The 20,047-nt window shown below is 51.2% G+C and overlaps 1 protein-coding gene across 5 annotated transcripts in view; it reads right to left on the bottom strand.

Annotated features, from left to right (window-relative positions):
* The window catches only part of PRDM15 (PR/SET domain 15), an 83,534-nt gene extending 67,214 nt beyond the window's left edge, over positions 1 to 16,320 (bottom strand). For 2 of the 5 annotated variants that reach the window (XM_017538608.2, XM_017538609.2), the window contains exon 1: positions 16,122 to 16,320. In XM_017538608.2, the coding sequence (XP_017394097.1) occupies positions 16,122 to 16,223 (102 nt within the window). In that variant the 5' untranslated portion in view covers positions 16,224 to 16,320. The remainder of the gene's footprint in view (positions 1 to 16,121) is intronic. The other 3 variants (XM_037742059.1, XM_037742064.1, XM_037742062.1) reach the window with 2 other exon arrangements.
* Between the last annotated feature and the right edge of the window lie 3,727 nt (positions 16,321 to 20,047).

Here is a 20,047-nt window from a genome sequence, read left to right as displayed (position 1 = left end):
GGCCTCAGCCTCCCGAGTAGCTAGGACTACAGGCGCATGCCATCATGCTGGACTAATTTTGTATTTTTAGTAGAAATGGGGTTTCACCATGCTGGCCAGGATGGTCTTGATCTCTTGACCTCATGATCTGCTCACCTCAAATTAAGATTTAGTAATCCCCCCCAAGTGCTGGGATTACAGGAGTGAGCCACCGCGCCCAGCCTGCATTTTTTACAAAGACAAAGTAATCCAAGTGATGAAGGGCAGCCATTTCAACAGATGGTACTGGAGCAACTGGGCACCCACAGGGAAAAAATAAACCATAACCTCATAACTCATTAGAAAATTAACTCAAAATGGATCATAGCCTGAACACATAAAATATCAAATAATAATAGAACTTAGAAAAACAGAAAATCTTTGGGTTCTAGGGCCAGCCACAGTTTTAAACTTGTCACCAAAACTGCAATCTATAAAAGGAAAACCATTTGCATCTTCATTCAAAAGGCAGCAGCCAACCCAAAAACCAACATGTAAAAAGTAAACCTCTGGGCTGTCCTGGCTTCCCTGACGATGTCACTCTGTCCCCACCTCCTCCATCTTGGGACGTGGTTGTCAGAGAGACCTGGAACCCCCGGGACCTCTCTAGCCTCCCTCTCACACTCGCCATCACAACCACTCCACCTGCAGCCCCCGTTACTGCCTCCCTTGGCCACAGCCCACTTTCTCCACCTGTAAGGCTGCAAGGGTCTCCAGGTAACTCTTCCTCCTCTGCCCAGGCCACCAACCCATTTTCCACATAGCAGAGAACGTAAATCCAATATACCGCTTGCCAGCCTCATGCGTCATCGGCTTCCCACTGTCCCAGGAACAAAGCCCAAACTCTGCACACGACCAGGCACTGCCTTTCTTGACAGCCTTCTCACTGCCCCTCACCCACCCCCTCTCCGGCCACACTTCCAGGAACCGCCAAACTGGGTCCTGCTTCTGGGCCTTTGCATGTGCTCGCCCCCTGGCCGGAATCCACTCCAGCCCTCTCTGCAAAGCCTGCTCACTCCTCAGTCTTAGCTTAACGTCACTTCTTGGGGCGGAGGGGTGGGGAGGGGTCTCCCTGATCCACCTGTCCAAAGTGCGGCGCACTTTCTAAAAGCGCTCTGTGATTTCCTCCGCAGCTGTCACCGTGTAGCCATGGCTGTGTGTTACTGATGTCACGTCTCTCCCACCACACATCATGGGCCAAGAGAGCAAGACCTGTGGCAGCCTTGCACAGCAGAATATACTTGGACCCAGCGGGCATGGTGGCTCACGCCTGTAATCCCAGCATCTTGGGAGGCCGAGGCAGGCAGATCATGAGGTCAAGAGATCAAGACCATCCTGACCAACATGGGGAAACCCCATCTCTACTAAAAATACAAAAATTAGCTGGGCGCGGTAGTGCATGCCTGTAATCCCAGCTACTCAGGAGGGTAAGGCAGGAGAATCGCTTGAACCTGGGAGGTGGAGGTTGCAGTGAGCTGAGATCGTACCACAGCCCTCCAGCCTGGGCAACAGAGTTAAGACTCTGTCTCAAAAAAAAAAGAATATACCTGGGCCTTCGCTGGCACTGGCACATGGGAGAGACTGATGTCTGATAAAATAATCGGCCACTTCCTGGTGCACCGTTAATACACCCCAGGCACGGCCACGTCCCCTCAGTTCACCACGGAGGTCCCACCAAGGGACAGAGCGCTAACCTCACCCTCCTAGAACCTTCTTCCCTTCAATTACTCCCACCTCCTCTGTGATCCCCCCAAAAAGTTGACTCTTCCCAAACCACTATCTCAGCTGTCACATAATGTCATGCACCCAGTCTGTTTTTTCTACTAGATTTATTTTCTTTCATTTTATTTTGAGACAGGGTCCCGCTCTGTCACCCAAGCTGGAATATCACGGTGCCATCACAGCTCACCACAGCCTCAATCTCATGGCCTCCAGCGATCCTCCAGCATCAGCCTCTCAAGTAGCTGGGGCTACAGGCACGCACCACCACGCCCAGCCAATTTTTCAATCTTTTGTAAAGAGTTGGTCTCACGGTGTTGGCCAGGCTGGTCTCAAACTCCTGGCCTCAAGTGATCCTCCTGCTTCAGCCTCCCACTTCGGATTACAGGTGTGAGCTGCCATGCCCAGCCTCTACTAGCTCTTTAACCACGAAACACGGAAGTTTAAAACCGATTTTTTCCACCCACTCCCTCTGTTCAGTTCTTATGTACTTTGTGTGTCGCACCCTATGTACGGGAGAGCCCTGATAAATCTTATGACCTGACGCCCTCTTCACCTCCAGATAATTGAGAGTGCTTGGAAAGTTCCAATGCTTTGTTTGCACGAGTTATGCCAAGAAAGTTCAAAAGTTTGGTTAGATTAGCACTAATATCTGAAGACAAATTTTACATGTTCCATATAAAAATGATTTTAAACTTTTATATCATTTCTTTCGATATCTACAGGGCACCTGCTGGGTGCAAGGTTCCAATGCTACCACAACGGCCTGCGCGTGGCCTCTGACATCCCCAGCCCACAACAGGAGGTGGCCTCGGCCTGGGGTCTTTCTCCTTAGTGGCCTCCAGGGACCACCCTGGTCTGGCTTTGGCCAGGCCGCTGCCTTCCCTCCACTTGACACTAAGCCTGGCTATGGGTTTCCAGGTTATGTACTTGTAAGAACATTCAAACAAAGCCTGTGCTGCTGGAGAAATCTTGCAAGCCAACCATGCTGTTCTTGGAATCTGCAGCTCTTCAGGAAACTGCCTGGCACCGCAGTGAGAACACCTTATCAGCTCAAAGAAAACGGCGTCCGCTTCCTGTCCAGATACTCGTGGGGCGCCCGCCATGGCCGCGTGGTGTTGAAGGGCTGCTCAGCTGGGGCAGCAGAACGAACACAAAGCTTCTCCCCTTCCACACACGCCACACAAGAGAGGATGTGACCGGGGCCTGCACAGGGAAACGAGAGAGGGCCAGTGGAACCCAGATCTGCCTGGACCCCCGACGTGCATCTTGACTTCTGCGGAGAAGCCAGCAGAACGCCTCCACTCCCTGGGGACACCCTGCCCACTCACTTCTCAGTGCAGAGCGGGAAGGTCCAGAACAAGGAATGTGAACTTTCTGTTGTGACCAGATGGCTGTGCCCCGCCAGGTTCAACCACAACCTGCTCACCTGGGAGGGTAACCTCCCCAGGCAGGGGCTGAGGGAGCGGGGACGCCTTTCTGTGCTGAGCTCTGAGATGTGGGGAGACGCCCGACACCCTCAGCTCAGAAACCTCACTGACTAGCTGCGTTTCGCACAGATGTTCTGTCCACACAGAGGGACCCTGCAGAAGGCAGCCGCTCAGGGGCCTCCGCTGCGCCCGCAGCCACACCCCTAACACTGAAGACTTAAGACAAAACTCCTTCCTGTTCTAGCGCTGACCATCTCCGTTCACAATCTTCCCCAGGGCTGGGGCGGATTTTCCTGTTCCCCCAGGAAAAGTCTTGTGCAAAGGGTCCTGACAGCAGTGAAAGGAAAGCAAGCTGAGGCTCCACACACCTGAGCAGAACAGGTGAGACAGAAATGTGTGGTATATTCTTTTTGATTTTTCTATGTATATGCAAATATGTGTTTATATAAGTATGTAATAGAAACTTGTTTAAGAAACAGGGTCTCACTCTGTTGCCTAGGCTGGAGCGCAGTGGTTTTTCACTGGCCTGAAGATAGCACTATGGCTGCAAACTCCTGGGCACAAACGACACTTCTGCCTCGGCCTCCCGCAGAGCTAGGAGTACAGGCATGTGCCATTGTGCCTAGCTTGAAAAATAGTTTAAAGACTATTTATTAATGTGATCTGCAAGGCTGAGGAGGTTTAGAAAAAGCTGGTTTTGAAATACTGGGAAATGAAAGCTTCACAATTTTAAAAGACAAATGCCTGGAGATAGTGTTCTCCATCTCTACAATTTTGTCATTTCAAAAATGTTGTATAGGCCGGGTGTGGTGGCTCACACCTGTAATCCCAGCACTTTGGGAGGCCAAGGCAGGTGGATCACCTGAGATCAGGAGTTCAAGACCAGCTTGCCCAACAGGGCAAAACCCTGTCTATACCGAAAATACAAAAATTATACAGGCGTGGTGGCAGGTGCCTGTAATCCCAGCTACTCGAGAGGCTGAGGCAGGAGAATCAATTGAACCTGGGTCAGAGGTTGCAGTGAGCCAAGATTGTGCCACTGCACTCCAGCCTGGGTGACAGAGCAAGACTGTCTCAAAAAAAAAAAAAAAAAAAAAAAAAAAAAAAAAAAAAAAAAAAAAAAAAAAAAAAAAAAAAAAAGTCATATAAATGAGATACCTGTGACTTTTGAGATTGGCTTTTTCTAATTCAAATAACACCCTGGAGATCCCTCCAGGAAGTTGCCTCTATCACAAGCTCATTCCTTTTTATTGCTGAATAATATTCGGTGGTTCAAGTGCATCACCATTTGTTTAGCAATTCCCTCACACACAGAGAAGGACACTTGGGTTTTTTTTCCACATGGGGCTGTGACAAATAAAGCTGTTAGGAGCAATCGTGTACAGGTTCTTTTGTAGTAAGTTTTCATTTCTCTGAGATAAACACCCAAGAGTGCAATGACTGGGTCATCTGTTAGGAGGATGCTTCGTTTTTTAATAAACTGACAGGCTGTTTTCCGGAGAGGCTGTAGCACTTTGCACTCCCACCAGCGACACAGGAGAGACAGTTTCTCAGCAGCCTCACCAGCCCCAGCGGTGCCATTCTGGCAGATGTGAAGTGGTGTCTCCTTGTGGTTTTAATTTGCATTTCCCTAGTGGCTAATGACGCTGAATATCTTTTCATGTGCTTCTGGCCACATGTATTAATAAATCCTCTTTAGCAAAAGGGGTTTTTCATGTCTTTTGCCAATTTTTGTGTTCTTCTGAGATGGAGTCTCGCTCTGTCACCCAGCTGGAGTGCAGTGACGCAATCTTGGCTCACTGCAACCTTCGCCTCCTGGGTTCAAGCGAGTCTCCTGCCTCAGCCTCCCAAGTAGCTGGGACTACAGGTGCACGCCACCACACCCAGCTAATTCTTGTATTTTTGATAGAGATGGGGTTTTTCACCATGTTGGCCAGGATGGTCACGATCTCTTGACCTCGTGATCCGCCCGCATCGGTTTCCCAAAGTGCTGGGATTACAGGCGTGCGCCACCGTGCATGGCTCTTTTGCCCATTTTCTGGTTGGACCGACAGGGTTATTTTACTGATGTGTTTGAGAGTTCCTTATCTGTATATGTAGATGCTTTGTCACAAGTAGTTTGCAAGTATTTTCTCCCTGTCTGGGGCTTTTCATCCCTCCTACTCCCAGTGTTAGGGTCTTCTGCAGAGCGATGGTTTTTAACTTTGTTGATGCCTAATGGATTGACTTTCCCTTCCAGACTCTGCTCTGGTATCGCATCTAACACCTCTCTTCACCAAGCCCAAGGTTCCGAAGACTTTGTCCTACGTTTCCCAGAAGTCTTTGCTTTTAAGAGAGACTCTCACTCTGACGCCCCGGCTGGAGCAGCGGCATGATCTCGGCTCACTGCAGCCTCTACCTCCAGGGCTCAAGCGCTCTCCTTGCCTCAGCCTCCTGAGTTGCTAGGACTATAGGCACACATCACCATGTCTGGCTATTTTTATTATTATTATTATTTCTTTGTAGAGACGGGGGTCTCACTATGTTGCCAAGGCTGGTCTTGAACTCCTGGGCTCAAGACATTTATCCACCTTGGCCTCCCAAGTGCTGGGATTATAGGCATGAGTCACCATGCCCAGCTAGAAAAGCCTTGTAATTGTACAACTTACATTTAAATCTGTTATCCAATCTGAAATAGTTTTTGTATATGCTGAAAGGCTGAGCTAAGGTCCACTTTTCTGCCTCCTGTGCCCCATGGCCTCGGCGCTGCTGAGTGGCTCCTGTGCCTCTGTCCAAGCCAGGTGCCCACACTTATGTGAGTCTACACCTGGGGCTCCCTGCTAGTCCACTGACCTCTCCAGCAGCAGCATGCTCAGCAGAGGTCAACCAATGCAGACTTGATGACTGTAACTTCACTGCAAGTCTCAAAGCTGGGCAGAAGAGCTCCTCCCACTTTATCCTTCTTTTGCAAAATTGCTCCAGCCATTCTATTCCAGTTCCTTTACCTGTCCATAGAAATTTTAGAATAATCTTGTTTTACACCATAAAAATTCTCGCTATGATTCACAATGTAATTTTAGTAACATTTTATTAATCTAGTAAATCCAAAATATAATGTCAGCATTAATAAAAGTATTTTTAAAAGATATAAAAAGGTATTAAGGAACTTTTTCATACTAAGCCTTAGCAATCCAGTGTATATTTTACCCTTACCACCTATCTTAATTTGGACCGGACACATCTCAAGTGCTCAGAAGCCAGCCCTGCTCTCGAGGCTCAGGGAAGGCTTATGGAAGCAGGAGGCGCATCTTTCCCCCTGGGCACGGGGCATCGTCACAGCATCAAAAGCACTCACTAAGGGGAAAAAGCAAATGTATTTTCAAAAACATGTGCCGCAGAACCATCCTGAAAGATGCTGTGGGGGCCTTCAGGGGCCTGTGGGCAGGAGGAGAGGGACTCTGGCTAAGTCAATCTGTGAAGCCCCACACATTCCCACTCTGGAGTCACGACACACACTGGAAGAAAGGCCCCAAGAAGTCCCACAACAACAATCTCTTGAGATTTTTGTTTTGTTTTGTTTTTTTGAGACAGAGTCTCACTTTGTCGCCCAGGCTGGAGTGCAGTGGCGCGATCTAGGCTCACCGCAACCTCCACCTCCCGGGTTCAAGGAATTCTCCTGCCTCAGCCTCCAAAGCACCTGGACTACAGGCACATACCACCACGCCCAGCTAATTTTTGTATATTTAGTAGATATGGGGTTTCACTGTGTTGGCCAGGATGGTCTTGATCTCTTGACTCGATCTCTAGGTCTGCTCACCTAGGCCTCCCAAAGTGCTGGGATTACAGTCCTGAACCACTGCGCCCAGCTGAGACGTGTTCTGTCCAGCGGGTTCCCAAATTTATCTGGGCAAAGAGCACCTTTTGCACATAGTGATGAATGTGCTAAAAAAGATGGTCCACACTGCAGACTCCTGGGGTCAGCAGAGGGGCAGGGCCTGGCTTTGCTCCAAGAGGACTAGATGCCAGGCCCAGGGTATGAGTCCGCCTCTGCCGTTCACCAGATGAGAAAGACCTCAGTGAGTCATGGCCCCTCCGTGGGCCTCAGTGTCCTTACCTTACGATAAAATGGGGGGGCCTAGGACTCACCAAGTGCCTTTCAGCTGACACAACTTCCACATTTCTGCTCACTGTTACCATCTCACAAAACAAGGATAAAACACAGATACGGATGTGTAGACAGAGATTTTTGACCCAGCTTCCAAGGCTGTGATGAAATGGCGTCATAGAGCAACCACTCCTCACTGCCTGCTACCCAGCAGTTAAAATGCATGCATTCTATAAGCCGGTGGTAACTCCCTTTGTAATCTCATTTCTCATTAAATACAATGCTTTCTTCCAGCCTCATCCAGGGGTCCCACATGTCCCAGAAGTGTTTGGGGGACCGTCCTTGGCCGTGCATTCCTCCCACAGGACCCCCTCGCCTCCCACACCACCACCTCTGCCTCCGCCTAGGGTCGCCCTCCCTGTCACTGTCCCTCTCGAGTAGCAGCTGCCATTATTAAAGCCACAGGCTGTCCCTGTCCGGGCTCATACCCTTCCTCCGCCACTGGAGTAATCCCACAGGAGGCAGGGCAGGATTCCAGTCGCAGGCAATGGCACACCAGAAGGAGACCTGGCAGGACCTGGCAGGGCTCAGTGGCTCCGTGTCAGACATCTCACTGCCCAGAGATGTGTCCAAGAGCCGCTCACTGACCCTCTGGTTCCCAATCTGGGACCTACAGGCCCACAGTGGGTCTCGAAAGTAGACACGAAGAGCCCAGTGTCCCTCTCCACGTGTCCTGAAACACGACAGACACGAACAGGGGTCTTCTGTCGTTACCACTGACAGCCAAACAGCAGCCTCCTTCCCTGGGACGGCTGCCATTCCTCCAGACTGTATCACCTCTCCAGCACCCAGGCTCAAGACATGGGAACACAAGGTGTGTTCTGACAGGCTCTGCTGAGTGCAGCCTTTCCGGCAGCCGGCCGGCCTCCACCTGCACAGCAGCACACCTATGTACCAGGACCCTCCTAGGCCTGGCCCGGTCCATCAGCAAGGAAGGCCCCAGGACACAATGGATCATCGGGTCCTTTCATTTACGAGTCTTTTCATCTTCTCTAAAATAATGTTTATTCTATACAAAGCAAATAGCTATTACATAACTATAAATAGTTCAAGGTTTTCTTAGACTATTTCTTTTATGATTTATCTTCTTTTCTCACTTTCTGAACCTCTTGGTTTCATCAAAATGCTACCTATCCTGGGCATGGTGGCTCTCGCCTATAATCCCAGCACTTTGTGAGGCCGAGGCAGGCGGATCACCTGAGGTCAGGAGTTCGAGATCAGCCTGACCAACATGGTGAAACCCCGTCCTCGACTAAAAATACAAAAATTAGCCTGGCGTAGTGGCAGGCGCCTGTAATCTACTCGGGAGGCTGAGGCAGGAGAATTGCATGAGCCAGGGAGGCAGAGGTCACAGTGAGCGGAGATCATGCCATTACACTCCAGCCTGGGTGACAGTGAGACTCCATCTCAAAAAAAAAAGTTATCTATATAAATACCTTTAAAAAACAAAAAGTGCCCCTTCTCCACTCCCCCATTTTCTATCCCATTCTCCAGGGAGGCCGTCCGAGCCTCCATCTTTCTGCTGTATCTGCTTCTACAACTCAAAATAAGACCTCTCTGAGAGGCCTCAGTTCTCAAAGTTGGATCTCAAATTTTTACTACTTCTTACGGCAGATGAAAGGCTAGCTTCCTTAGAGTCTCTTCCACTCCCCTCATTTCCCAATATGATTACAGTTAAATCAATGTATATATTAGGACTCTGAAAATATTATTGGCTGTCTTGACAAGTTCATTATTAATACGTTTTCTTCAAAAAAAAATAATAAATAATGAATTTAAACAAGTTCATCATCAGTAACTTTAAAGTTAATTGATTTATTATTTTTACTTGGGCTTTATTTTTTGTAGTTTTAATTTTTTTGACACGTAATCAATTGTACCTATTATGGGGTACAAATTGATGCTTATAATGGACAGCGAGCAGATCAGGGAATACGCACATCCATCATCGCAAACAGGTATCAGTTCTTTGCATTAGAAACGTTCAGTATGCTGTGCATACATTTTGCTTCCTACTGTTGTGTGGGGCAGAGGCGGAGGTCGGGGGGGCGGGAGGGCCAAGGACAACGCAAACTGCACACTGCTGGGCACGCTGAGCCACTGGATTCGGCTGGACGAAAGCACCGTATTTAGTGAGATTAGAAAGGAAGGGCATTACAGCGGGTTTCTAGCACCATTAGGTGGCTTCAGGCACACGAGGACTTTTTTTTTGTGAGATGGAGTTTTGCTCTCGTCACCCAGGCTGGAGTGAAGTAGAGAGGTCAGGTTCCAGCAATTCTCTGCCTCGGCCTCCCGAGTAGCTGCTACTACAGGCGCCCGCCACCACGCCTGGCTAATTTTTATAAATTTAGTAGAGACGGGGTTTCACCATCGTGGCCGGGCTGGTCTTGAACTCTGACCTCATGATCCACCCACCTCAGCCTCCCAAAGTGCTGGGATGACAGGCGTGACCCACTGCGCCCAGCCCACGGGGCTTTTGTCTTTGCTGTCTGTGTGCAGTTTCACGCGCTGCATGCACACAGGCCCTGTTGCTGGTGGTGGCGGGAGGAGAAGGCACCCATGGCCGCATCTTCCCCATCCTGCGATGGCTTATCCTTACTGTTTTTCACCGGCTCAGACCGATGAGCTGGCCCAGGGGTTCCGCTGTGCTTCCTAGCACTCCCCTCCTTGTCCCATGCCCTTGAGGTCTACACAAGCTGCATCCTGGGCCACCCCTTGCCCATCACCCTTCTCCTGCACGTGGAGCTGCTTCCTGAGCCTCACTGCTTCCGTTTCCTTGGTTTACTCCCTGCCTCTGGAAAGCGCATTTTCCTGTAGTTTCCATAGGAGGGCACATGGGGGTGTATCTTGTGGGAGGATGTGTCATGTCTGTGAATGTTCTTATTCTACCCCCACACCTCAATTGGGCTGCCTGGGTACCCAGTCACTGGTCACTGTCACTCCTAATGCCCAGTGTCCAAGGAAGGACTCCATGATCCATCAGCTTCCAGCGTTGTGGCTGATGCACCTATATCTTTCCTTCCAGCAAATCTCTTCTGTGCAGCTCTCTACCTCCAGAACCTTTCAGAAGTTTTGCTCTAGCTCCTGCGACCTGAAATTCTGTGACCTGCTTTGATGCTGTGCACTGACTGGGCCTTCATCCCAGCACCATGTCCTCAGCCCCACCGTTTTCTTGTACTGTTTATGATTTCTTCTCTGTTCTCACCTTCTGAACTCTTAGTTTCATCAATGATGATATCTATAGTTCTCATTTTCACATCTGGTTCTTTAAGAGGGAGAGAAAGGTGTGCACACTACCATCTCAAAATGGAAACGGTGCTGGGCGCGGTGGCTTACACCTCTAATCCCAGTAGTTTGGGAGGCTGAGGTGGGAGGATCACTGAAGCCCAGGAATTTGAGACCAGCTTGAGTAACATGGAGAAACCCCATCTCTACAAAAAACACAAAAATTGACCAGGCATGGTGGCACACACCCATAGTCGCAGCCACTCAGGAGGCCGAGGTGGGGAGACTGCTTGAACTCAGGAGGTAGAATTTGCAGTGAGCTGAGACGGAGATTACACCAATGCCCTCCAGCCTAGGTGATGAAGCAAGACTGCCTCGGAACATAAAAAAAAAGCAAACCGAGGCAGTATAGACTCCACCACACTGATGGGTGCTCTAACTGGCTGTCCTGTGTTTGTTTAATAAAAAAACGGTGGGAGGTCTGATTCCCACTTAACGATAAGGCTTGAGTGATCCTAAAGGGCTTGGATGGTGGAGGGGCTGTGAGTGCTGGCTTAGCATATTTTAAAAAGCAGGTTCTCATGCATTCTCAGCATGAGGACAGGGAGGGCACAGCAGAGGGAATGAGAAGAGGCAGAGAGCAAAGCCTGGAGACGTACGGGGAACAGGACCCAGGGAGGCAAGAGGAATCCAGATGACAGGACCGCCTGCCAGTCAGAGCAGAGGCGGCTGCTCAGAACAAGGACCCTGTTAACCTCTCGCCTAACGAGGCGCTACAACAGCATTTATGGTTTTGGTCGCAATAAAAGGCAAACCTACTATAACTAATTACCATATACATATATATATATATATATATATATATATATATATTTGTGTGTGTGTGTGTGTGTGTATAGAAACTTACACAAGGCCAGAGGCCCAGTGGGTTCTGTGACACCTGGAACACCCTTTCTCAAAAGCAGACTCTTGGTCCAGTGAGTGGGAAGTTAAAGTCCAACCACATTTATGTCCTGCAGGTCCAACCCCCATCAGGAATGAAGGACCCCGGACTGACACTGAGCTTGCCTGCAGCTGCATCATTCAGTCAAGGTTTACTGATGATGCCTGTAATAGGTCAACACTCAGAGCTCTCCGGTGGAGACCCAGACCACGGCAAACAAGGGGCTCAGTCAGAGGGAGCCAGGAACAGACGGTGCATCTCAGGCAAGAAAAGCATCACCTCTGATAAAGCCAGGCTCCAGCCGTCTGTGCTCATCAGACCCCACAGGCTTAGAGGACTCCAGGCCAGGGTGCAGATCTCAGCTTCTCCTGCTCTGAGTAAGATTCATGTAGGATGAGTGGCTTCAGCGGGACCCCGCCCAGTCCACGCTCCTCCGCACCCTAAGTCATCCTTACTGCCTCCTCTGGAAACCCCTTCTGCCCTGGAGGGTCCCTCTCCTGCATGCTCCCACCCAAGCCCCTTTGTTGTCTGCACCTCTCCTCCAGAGCCTCCACAGGGGGTATCCCAAGCTGGCTACCTGGACCTCCTTCCCTCTGAATGTAGCACTTCCCCCAACCCCCAACTCCCAAGCCAGCCTCCTGGAGGCGCCCCGCCCTCCCCAGGCCCCAGAGGCAGCTCCACCTGCACCTGGAACCAGGAGCAGCCAGGCTCTTTGAGTTTTGCCAGTATCCCCACGGAAGTGTTTCCTAAAACGCTACTCCCTGCATTTCGGTTGACAGCTTAAACCGTTCATCCCAGTTTTAAACAGCTGCAAGGGACAACATTTCCAGCATACTGTAAATATTGACTTAAAATAAAACCGCCATGTCGCTCTTGTAAACATATCTATCGGAATCTAGGCACGACAACGTGACAGCCATGGCCATCTATTTACAATGGACATGAGCGGGCTCTTCTTTAAGGGCCAGAAAGTGTCCCCTTCTTCCTCCAGGAACTCCTATTTCTGTTACTACGAAATGCAAACCCGGCGTCGTATATTCGTGCTTGAAATTACTCTATTGACTCCCCCACTGTAAGTTTCTGCAACACAAACATGCATATAAATTGAATTTGTCTTGATTTTCTACAGCCACGGGGTTGTGCTAACTTCTCCTGGATCGAACGGTCACTGCAGTACAGTCGTGTGTGCTCGATGTGGTGATACATTCTGAGAAGTGCATTGCTGTGGGATTCTGTAGTTGTGCAAACAGGACAGAGTGTGCACACACAACCCTGGATGGTACAGCCTACTACACACCTAGGCTCCAAACCCGTACAGCACTCAACTATACACATACTGTAGGCACCTGTAACATGACAGTATCTGTTTATCTAAACATACCTCAACATGGAAAAGGTACAGAAAAAATATGGTACTGTGATCTTAGCGACCCGCATCAGACAAGCGGTCCACCTCAAACAAAATCTCCTTACGTGGTGAGACTACAACTGAAACACCACCAATCAAAACAGGAGCAGTCTGCGCTTTGACAAACATCATCTAACATAAAAGCTGTGTTTCATGGAAGAGAAAGAGCTCCCCCCAATCAGTTCACATATCATGGACAAACGCTCACCTCTGTCCCTATTCCTCTTTCTAGAAATGTGAGCGCAGAGAAGCCGGTTCCAGAAATAAGGAGTTGGGAGCAGAAGATGCTGGGTCACAGCAGAGTCCCCCAGTGCCACATCCTCTCAAGTTCCGAGCCCAAATTTATCAAAGATCAACTTGCCATCAACGATCACCATGAATGCCACTGGCAGAGGCTCCCGCGTACTACAGGCCTGTGGCCCAAGGGGAACCACTCCCCAACGCTCTCACATCTGCTGGGACCCCGTGGTTCCCACAACCCTGGGACCGGCACTGCAAGAGGGGCCTTTCCTTAGGAGGAGCCTTTTGAGGAATAGACGTGCGCCCAGGGCAGGGGCTTCTCCCACTCTGAAGGGTAGTTTGAAGATGTCTGGTCTACAGGGCCCCCGAGTCCCTCAGGTCACCCCCACACCCAGGACACAGCCATCACCTGCACTTCAGTAAACAGCAACTCCAGTCACCCACCAAACCACGCATTTCCCAACCAAACCAGCAGCAGGCCTGCCTGGCTCTGGAGCTGGCTCTGTGCCGCCCCATCTCCCCTTCTGCCTCCAAACTATGTGGAGTGGAATCAGGCGGGGCCTGGATTCCTGTGATGCCAGCTCCATCCCACCACTGCTCAAAGCCCCTCAGCTCCATCCCCACCACTGCTCTGCCCAAGGCCCCTCAGTGGCATCCACAAGGCACTCAGACTAAAATCTCTGCTGGGGGCCTAGCCCCTGCTGCCCGCCTGCACGCCTGCACGGCCACACTGGCTTGTCCCATCCCGGGCTCATGCCACCCCAGGGCCTTTGCACTTGCCACCATCTGCCTGGTAGAGCAGGCACCACCCTGCCCGGTTCCACCAGAGGCTCCCTCAAAGCACTGGTCTGTGCTGTGGCCCCTCCTCACACAGCCCCTTCTAGTCCCACCCCCAAGTGCCCCATCCCTGGCCCGCCACCTGCCTGCCCCCCTTCCTTTCTTCATGCTCTTCCCACCGCCTTAACTGAGAGTTAATGATTTTCTGTCTACACCACCTCCCGCCTGCCAACCTACCCCCACCACCAGAACATCAGGTCCACCAGGTGTAAGGTGTAGCCCTCTCTCCCATCCACTACAGCTTGGGGCGTGTAACAGGTGTTCAACAAACACCGGTGGAAAGAATGAACCAATGGCTGAATGAATATCTACACACACTAGCACTGTGAGGTGAGGTGAATTGGGCAGGGCCATTCACACTTTACAAATGAGGAACTGAGTCTGAGAAAGCATTTGGGTCTCTGCTCGCCATCCCAGCCTCTGAGCACACAGGTGGAAGACACAGTTGCCTTAAATCTCCCTTCACTGCAAAATGGCAGGACTGTTCTTTCCTCACCCTCTGCACAGATAATGACATCAAAAATGGTATGAGCGCCACATCCTAAGTGAACAGAGTCCTTTGTCAAATATAATTATTCTAAGACAAGCTAGCAGCCTTCCAACTACAGTTGATAATTACATTTATTTATTTGTCTTCTGGAGAAATAACCATCCCGCCTGCTTCCCAAATGGGACATACTAGTTTATTCCTTGCCTGCTACTTTCCTGCAAAAAGTTTGAATCACAGATGTAAGAAGAAAAACAAACTATTAAAAAAAAATTATTTTTTTCTTTTGAAAATTTAAATTATAGAGCTAGTACTTCTTAATCTTTCACCATAAGGCAGCGATGTCGGGAAATCTGGGGAGGGAGTGAAGCAGTGAAAACGTGGAACATGTGAAAATGTCCGAGCTTGAAACAAAATATGGTAGCGGTGTGTGCACCGGGGTGGGATCACCTCCCTTTTCAAACGCGTCTACACCAGTGCATTCTCCCAGGAGAACTGTCACTGCTACTGTTTAGAGTTCATCACAAAACCACTGACGCCTTTACATGTCATCCTTAAAAACACCTTCAGGAACCAAGCTGGGTTCTCCAAATTCACTTGAGTCTGGCTTAAGCCAATATGTTTTTTTAAAACAAGGTTGGCAGCTTTAAATACACACATAGGTCCACGTGTCTCTGATCACACACTTGTTTCTACCGTTTTAAACTCTCTTTGGGAGCTTGGGGGTGAGGGGCAATTTCTGAGCATTTGTGGGGGAAAAACCCATCCACGACCTCACGGGCTTAAGGAAGGCAAATGGGTGATGAGTCTAACCACCAGGCAGTGGTATTTATTTCCATGAGTTTTCATTTCTGTCTTCTCAACGCCGACTCCTGCGTGAACACCTCCCCTCTCGCCTGAGGCCGCACGTGGCCCCGTCCCCACCTGTCCGCGCGAGGCGGGCCTCACCTGGGCGGCGGGCGCACCCAGTCCCCGCACGGCCGGCCACCCACCCCAGGCAGGCGCGTCACCCGTCCATCCACCTCGCTACCTTCGCTCTGCCACCAAAAGTCTTACGAAAATAAGGCGCAGGGGGCCTGGGGACCCCATCACCCGGACTCAGCTTCTCTAAACGCGGGGGTGGGGTCCAGGGACCCTCCCGTGCGCCCCGCACGGGCTATTCCCGAGGGCGGGGACAGCGACATCCCCGAGGCCCTCGGCGACGAGGCCGCCCGGGGACAGGGACCGCGGGGCCACGGGCCGGGGGCGGCGGAGACCCCGCGCCGCGCCCACGGGAGAACGCGGCCCGGCAGCTCCGCGGCTCCACACTGGGCCTGGCCGCGGGCGGGCGGGCGGGAGGCACAAGGCCGGGGGCGGGGGCGCTGGGCCCAGCCAGGAGCGCCCGCGGCGGCGGGACCCGGCGGGCGGGCGGCGCGCAGGGCGATCCCGGAGCGGCTCCGGGAAATCCAGCCGGGTTTTGACTCCGATCGCCAACGGTGCCCGCAGCCGGCGAATGTAACAAAGAACAGTCGGCATGGCGGCTGGACCGGGGCGGCGCGCGGCGGCCGGGCGCGGGGGGCGGGGGGCGCCAGGTCCGGGGCGCGCCGGGGCTCGCGGGGGCGGCCGGTGTGGGCCGGGACGGGCGGGGCGCGCGCCGGGGCGGGCGGCAGGCGCGGGGCCCAGAGCTTTACCTGCCTTTGGAATGTGCAGAGCGGGATCGGATCCGGACTCCGGGTTGCGATCCGCTCCGGAAACTGCGCAGCACCGGAAGCCGGGGGGCGGTGGCGGGGCATGGCGGGACTTGTAGTTTGCGTCCGGGCGCGGGGGGCGCGCGAGAGACGATGGCGCGGCTGGCGAGGCCTGCGGGTGGGACTGCGGGATGTGGGCGGCGTGGACGGGCAGCTGGAGCTCGCGGAGCGGGTCTGGCAGGAGGGGAGTCCGCGGGCGGCCCCCTCCCACGTGGCACGACCCCGCCGCCCACGCGCGCGGGCAGCTCCCCCTCCATCTCTCCTCGGACGCGCTTCTTGCGGGGTTGGGCAGTCGTGGCTGTGGGTGGGGTTGAGTTTTTTCTCTGGAGCAGGCCTGGGACTTGCCCCCACTCACGGTGGCCTCTGGATTCGGCCGGCGGGGCGGGCTTTGGGACACGAGCTCTGTGCCCGCGAGGGGGCGGGAGGGGAGTCCGGACGGACGGGCCCGGCCACGGGACAGGCGAGCACCGGGCCAACCGCGGGCCTGGCTCTAGGTTCTTCCCCGGGGGCCCGTGTGGCCTCTCTTGACCCCCTCCGCCTAGTGTGTGCCATCACAAAACGTTGAGACGGAGACGCCACGGACCTTTCACCTTAGTCCTGGCCGCCCACGTTCGGAGAGGCAGACTGTCTTGTTCGTTGCTGCCTGGCAAAAAACCTCCATTCAGAAAGACAAGTGATGAACCGGGGCAACGATTTTAAATTGGTACTACAAAAGGGCTCCTTTCCCTCTTGTATATGACGCTCTTAGGAATCAATAAATTTATAAATATGTATATAGAAACATGAGCAAAGCATGTGGTTGGATGGACAGTTCGTAGGAAATTCGATGTTTCTTAAGTATATGAGCTGTTCAACTACGCCGTAATAAGAGAAACAAAGTCACCGTGAGATCATTTTTATTAGATTAGCAAAGATTTTTTAAAAGTTTAATACAGCCTGGACAACATAGCCAGACCCTGTCTCTAAAAACCTTAGCTGGGCTCAGTGGCACGTGCCTATAGTCTCAGCTACTCAGGAGGCTGGGGCAGGAGGGTCACTTGATTCTCACAGTTTGAGGCTGCAGTGAGCTGTGATCTTGCCACTGCACTCCAGCCTGAGCAACAAAACCAGCGAGACCTTGCCTCAAAAAAAAGTTTGAATTTTGAAGAAACTAGAGAAACAAGCTCTCTCCTCCTTTGCTGGTAGGAGAATAAATTAGTATAGCTTCCATTCAGATAATTTGTGGATATCCATAAAAATTCTAAATGCACATAGCCTTTGACCCACATGCAGGATTGATGCCAGAGACAGACTTGCTTTCGTGAATGTTAGATGTATAAGGTTAGTCATAACCACGTGCCATCCCATGGGAAGTGTTGCACCTGGGCACATCCGTAGGGTGCAGGCTGGGCAGCCAGAGACAGAGTAGGCAAGTGTTGCTCTGTTAAGCCTGGGTTCTCTGCCTGGCTCAGCATTCTGCAGTGGCTTCTGTGTTGCCCTATGCTAGGCCGTCGCATGGCTCCCCAGACCTTTCTGGAGCCTCCCCCACGTCCGCCGTCTCCCTGCTTGTCACCACCTGGGACATCACGCCCCCCTCCAGCCTCCTGTCCCTCAAGCCTGTTCCCAAGGCCTTCTGCACTCCATCTTCAAACTCTTCCCAGGTTTTCCACAACCTCTGTATTCAGGTCTCCGCCCAGCTCCAATCCCACTGCCACCACGACAGCTAATGGACACTCCCTCTACACACACCGCTGGTGACATCACTCACAGTTCCAAAATGGCCAGATGACTGGTTCTCTGGGGCTCAGCACATGAAATAGTCCTCAGTATATGTGAATAAAAGGTTGTTTAAAGAAAAAAGCGATAGGTCGAAGGCAAGTGGAATAACTGAAAGTAAACAAAAGACTTCACCCACCCTAAGCCGTTTCTCCTAATTCTACATACAGCCCAGGGCTGGAATTCACTTACATGATAATCATCAGGTCTTTAAGAGGATTCTCAATGTGTCCACTATAATCCTTCAGTACAGTCTAGAAATGATACCTCTTAAGGCAGATTCATCTCCAAAATTTTAATGTTAAAAAAAAAAGGTTTGTTGCTTAAGGTGTCAAATTTTCATTATTAACAACTAATTCGGCCAGGCAGGGTGGCTCATGCCAGTAATCCCAGCACTTTGGGAGGCTGAGGTGGGCAGATCACCTGAGGTCAGGAGTTCAAGACCAGCCTGGCCAACATGCTGACACCCCGTCTCTAGTAGAAATACAAATATTAGGCGTGGTGGTGGGCACTTGTCATCCCAGCTATTCAAGGATGCTGAAACAGTAGAATCACTTGAGCCTGAGAGGTGGAGGCTGCAGTGAGCCGAGGTCATGCCACTGCACTCCAGCCCCTGGGCAACAGAGCGAGACTCTGTCTCAAAAAAAAAGAAAGACAAAAACAAATGCAACATACAACTTTGAATAATGGGCAGGAAAAAATAGAAAAACATCTATAAAGGTTGTTATTGGGGAAAACGGGACATCTGAACATGAACTATGATACTGGATACACATCCACTCACACACCCACAAATTAGGGGATGGCATCTCGACTATTTAGTAGACGTTTATTATAGGAGTATGTAGGTTTTCCAGAGTGCTGTTATGTGACTTGAGCCTGGGCCCTGCCTCTGACCTCGATTTCTCCCAGTTCCAGGGAAGGAGACCAGCTTTTTCCTCATGATCTTTTAAATCTTTTAAAGATTTAAATCTTTAAATCTTAAATCTTTAAATATTTTAAAGACGTAGGGTTCCTGCTTTTAGAAGATTCCACTCTGAGGCTGAAGGTGCCAAAAGCTGCTTGAGAAGTGGCCTTTGAACTCCGCCTGGGACGACGGTGAGGAGAAGGAAGCAGGAGAAATCATTCTTGGTTTAACAACAACAACAAAAAAAGTCCCACAATCTAAAGGTCATTCCTTGCTCCATCAGTGATCAAACTGCCCAAAAGAAAAACATGAGAAACAAGGCAGAGGCCCTGGGCATTCCTGCTGGGCGGGCGAGAAGGGTGGGACCCCTGAGCTTTCAGGGAAGCTGAGGCTTCTTCCAGCCACGGGGGTGTGAAGAGGAAGGAGTAAAGGAAAAAAGGAGAGACCAAGAGAGAGCTCAGCGCCTCCACACAGACACTTTCCCATCTCCAGGGCCACCTGCGGTCCCGGCCCAGGCCAGCTACCTCTGTCACCTCTGCGTCCAGAGGTGATCAGCCTCCCTGATCACTTGAGGTCAGGAGTTTGAGACCAGCGTGGCCAATGTGGTGAAACCGTGTCTCTACGGAAAATACAAAAATTAGCTGAGTGAGGTGGCAGGCGCCTGTAATCCCAGCTTCTTGGGAGGCTGAAGAAGGAGAATGTTTGAACTCAGGAGGCAGAGATTGCAGTGAGCCAAGATCATGCCATTGCCCTCCAGCCTGAGTGACTGCGCCCAGTCTGTCTTTCATATAAAAGCTGTGCTTGCTACCCAGCTAGGCTATAAATTAATAAATCCCCTGAACTTAGTCCAGTGCTCTACCTGGTCCAGCAATGATGATCACCTGCTGATAACCCTTCTGTGAAGGTGCCCAGGGTCCCTGCACATCCACCTTTATAATTATCAATGACATTAATGTAGATATATAAATACGTAGGCAATTAGTTTTGAATGCCTGTCACAGCAGCGTGTGACTTGCAGTTTCCACCGTGGACAGTCACAGTGTGGAGCTGGGGAAGGTCCGTGGAGGAAAGCTGATGTTTCAATGTCACCATCGCGAAGGAGGGTCTGGCCTTGGCAGCTTTCTCTCCGGGGGATCACTGTGCTGTGTCGGCCATCCCAGTGTCCAGCCCCCTTTGGTGAGTGAGCTGCATTTTAAAAATAAACTTT

The sequence above is a fragment of the Cebus imitator genome, unplaced genomic scaffold (genome assembly GCF_001604975.1).
Source record: "Cebus imitator isolate Cc_AM_T3 unplaced genomic scaffold, Cebus_imitator-1.0 Scaffold112, whole genome shotgun sequence".
NCBI lineage: Eukaryota > Metazoa > Chordata > Mammalia > Primates > Cebidae > Cebus > Cebus imitator.
The sequence above is the reverse complement of the archived record's forward strand: the minus strand, read 5'-3'. Positions and strand labels throughout refer to the sequence as shown.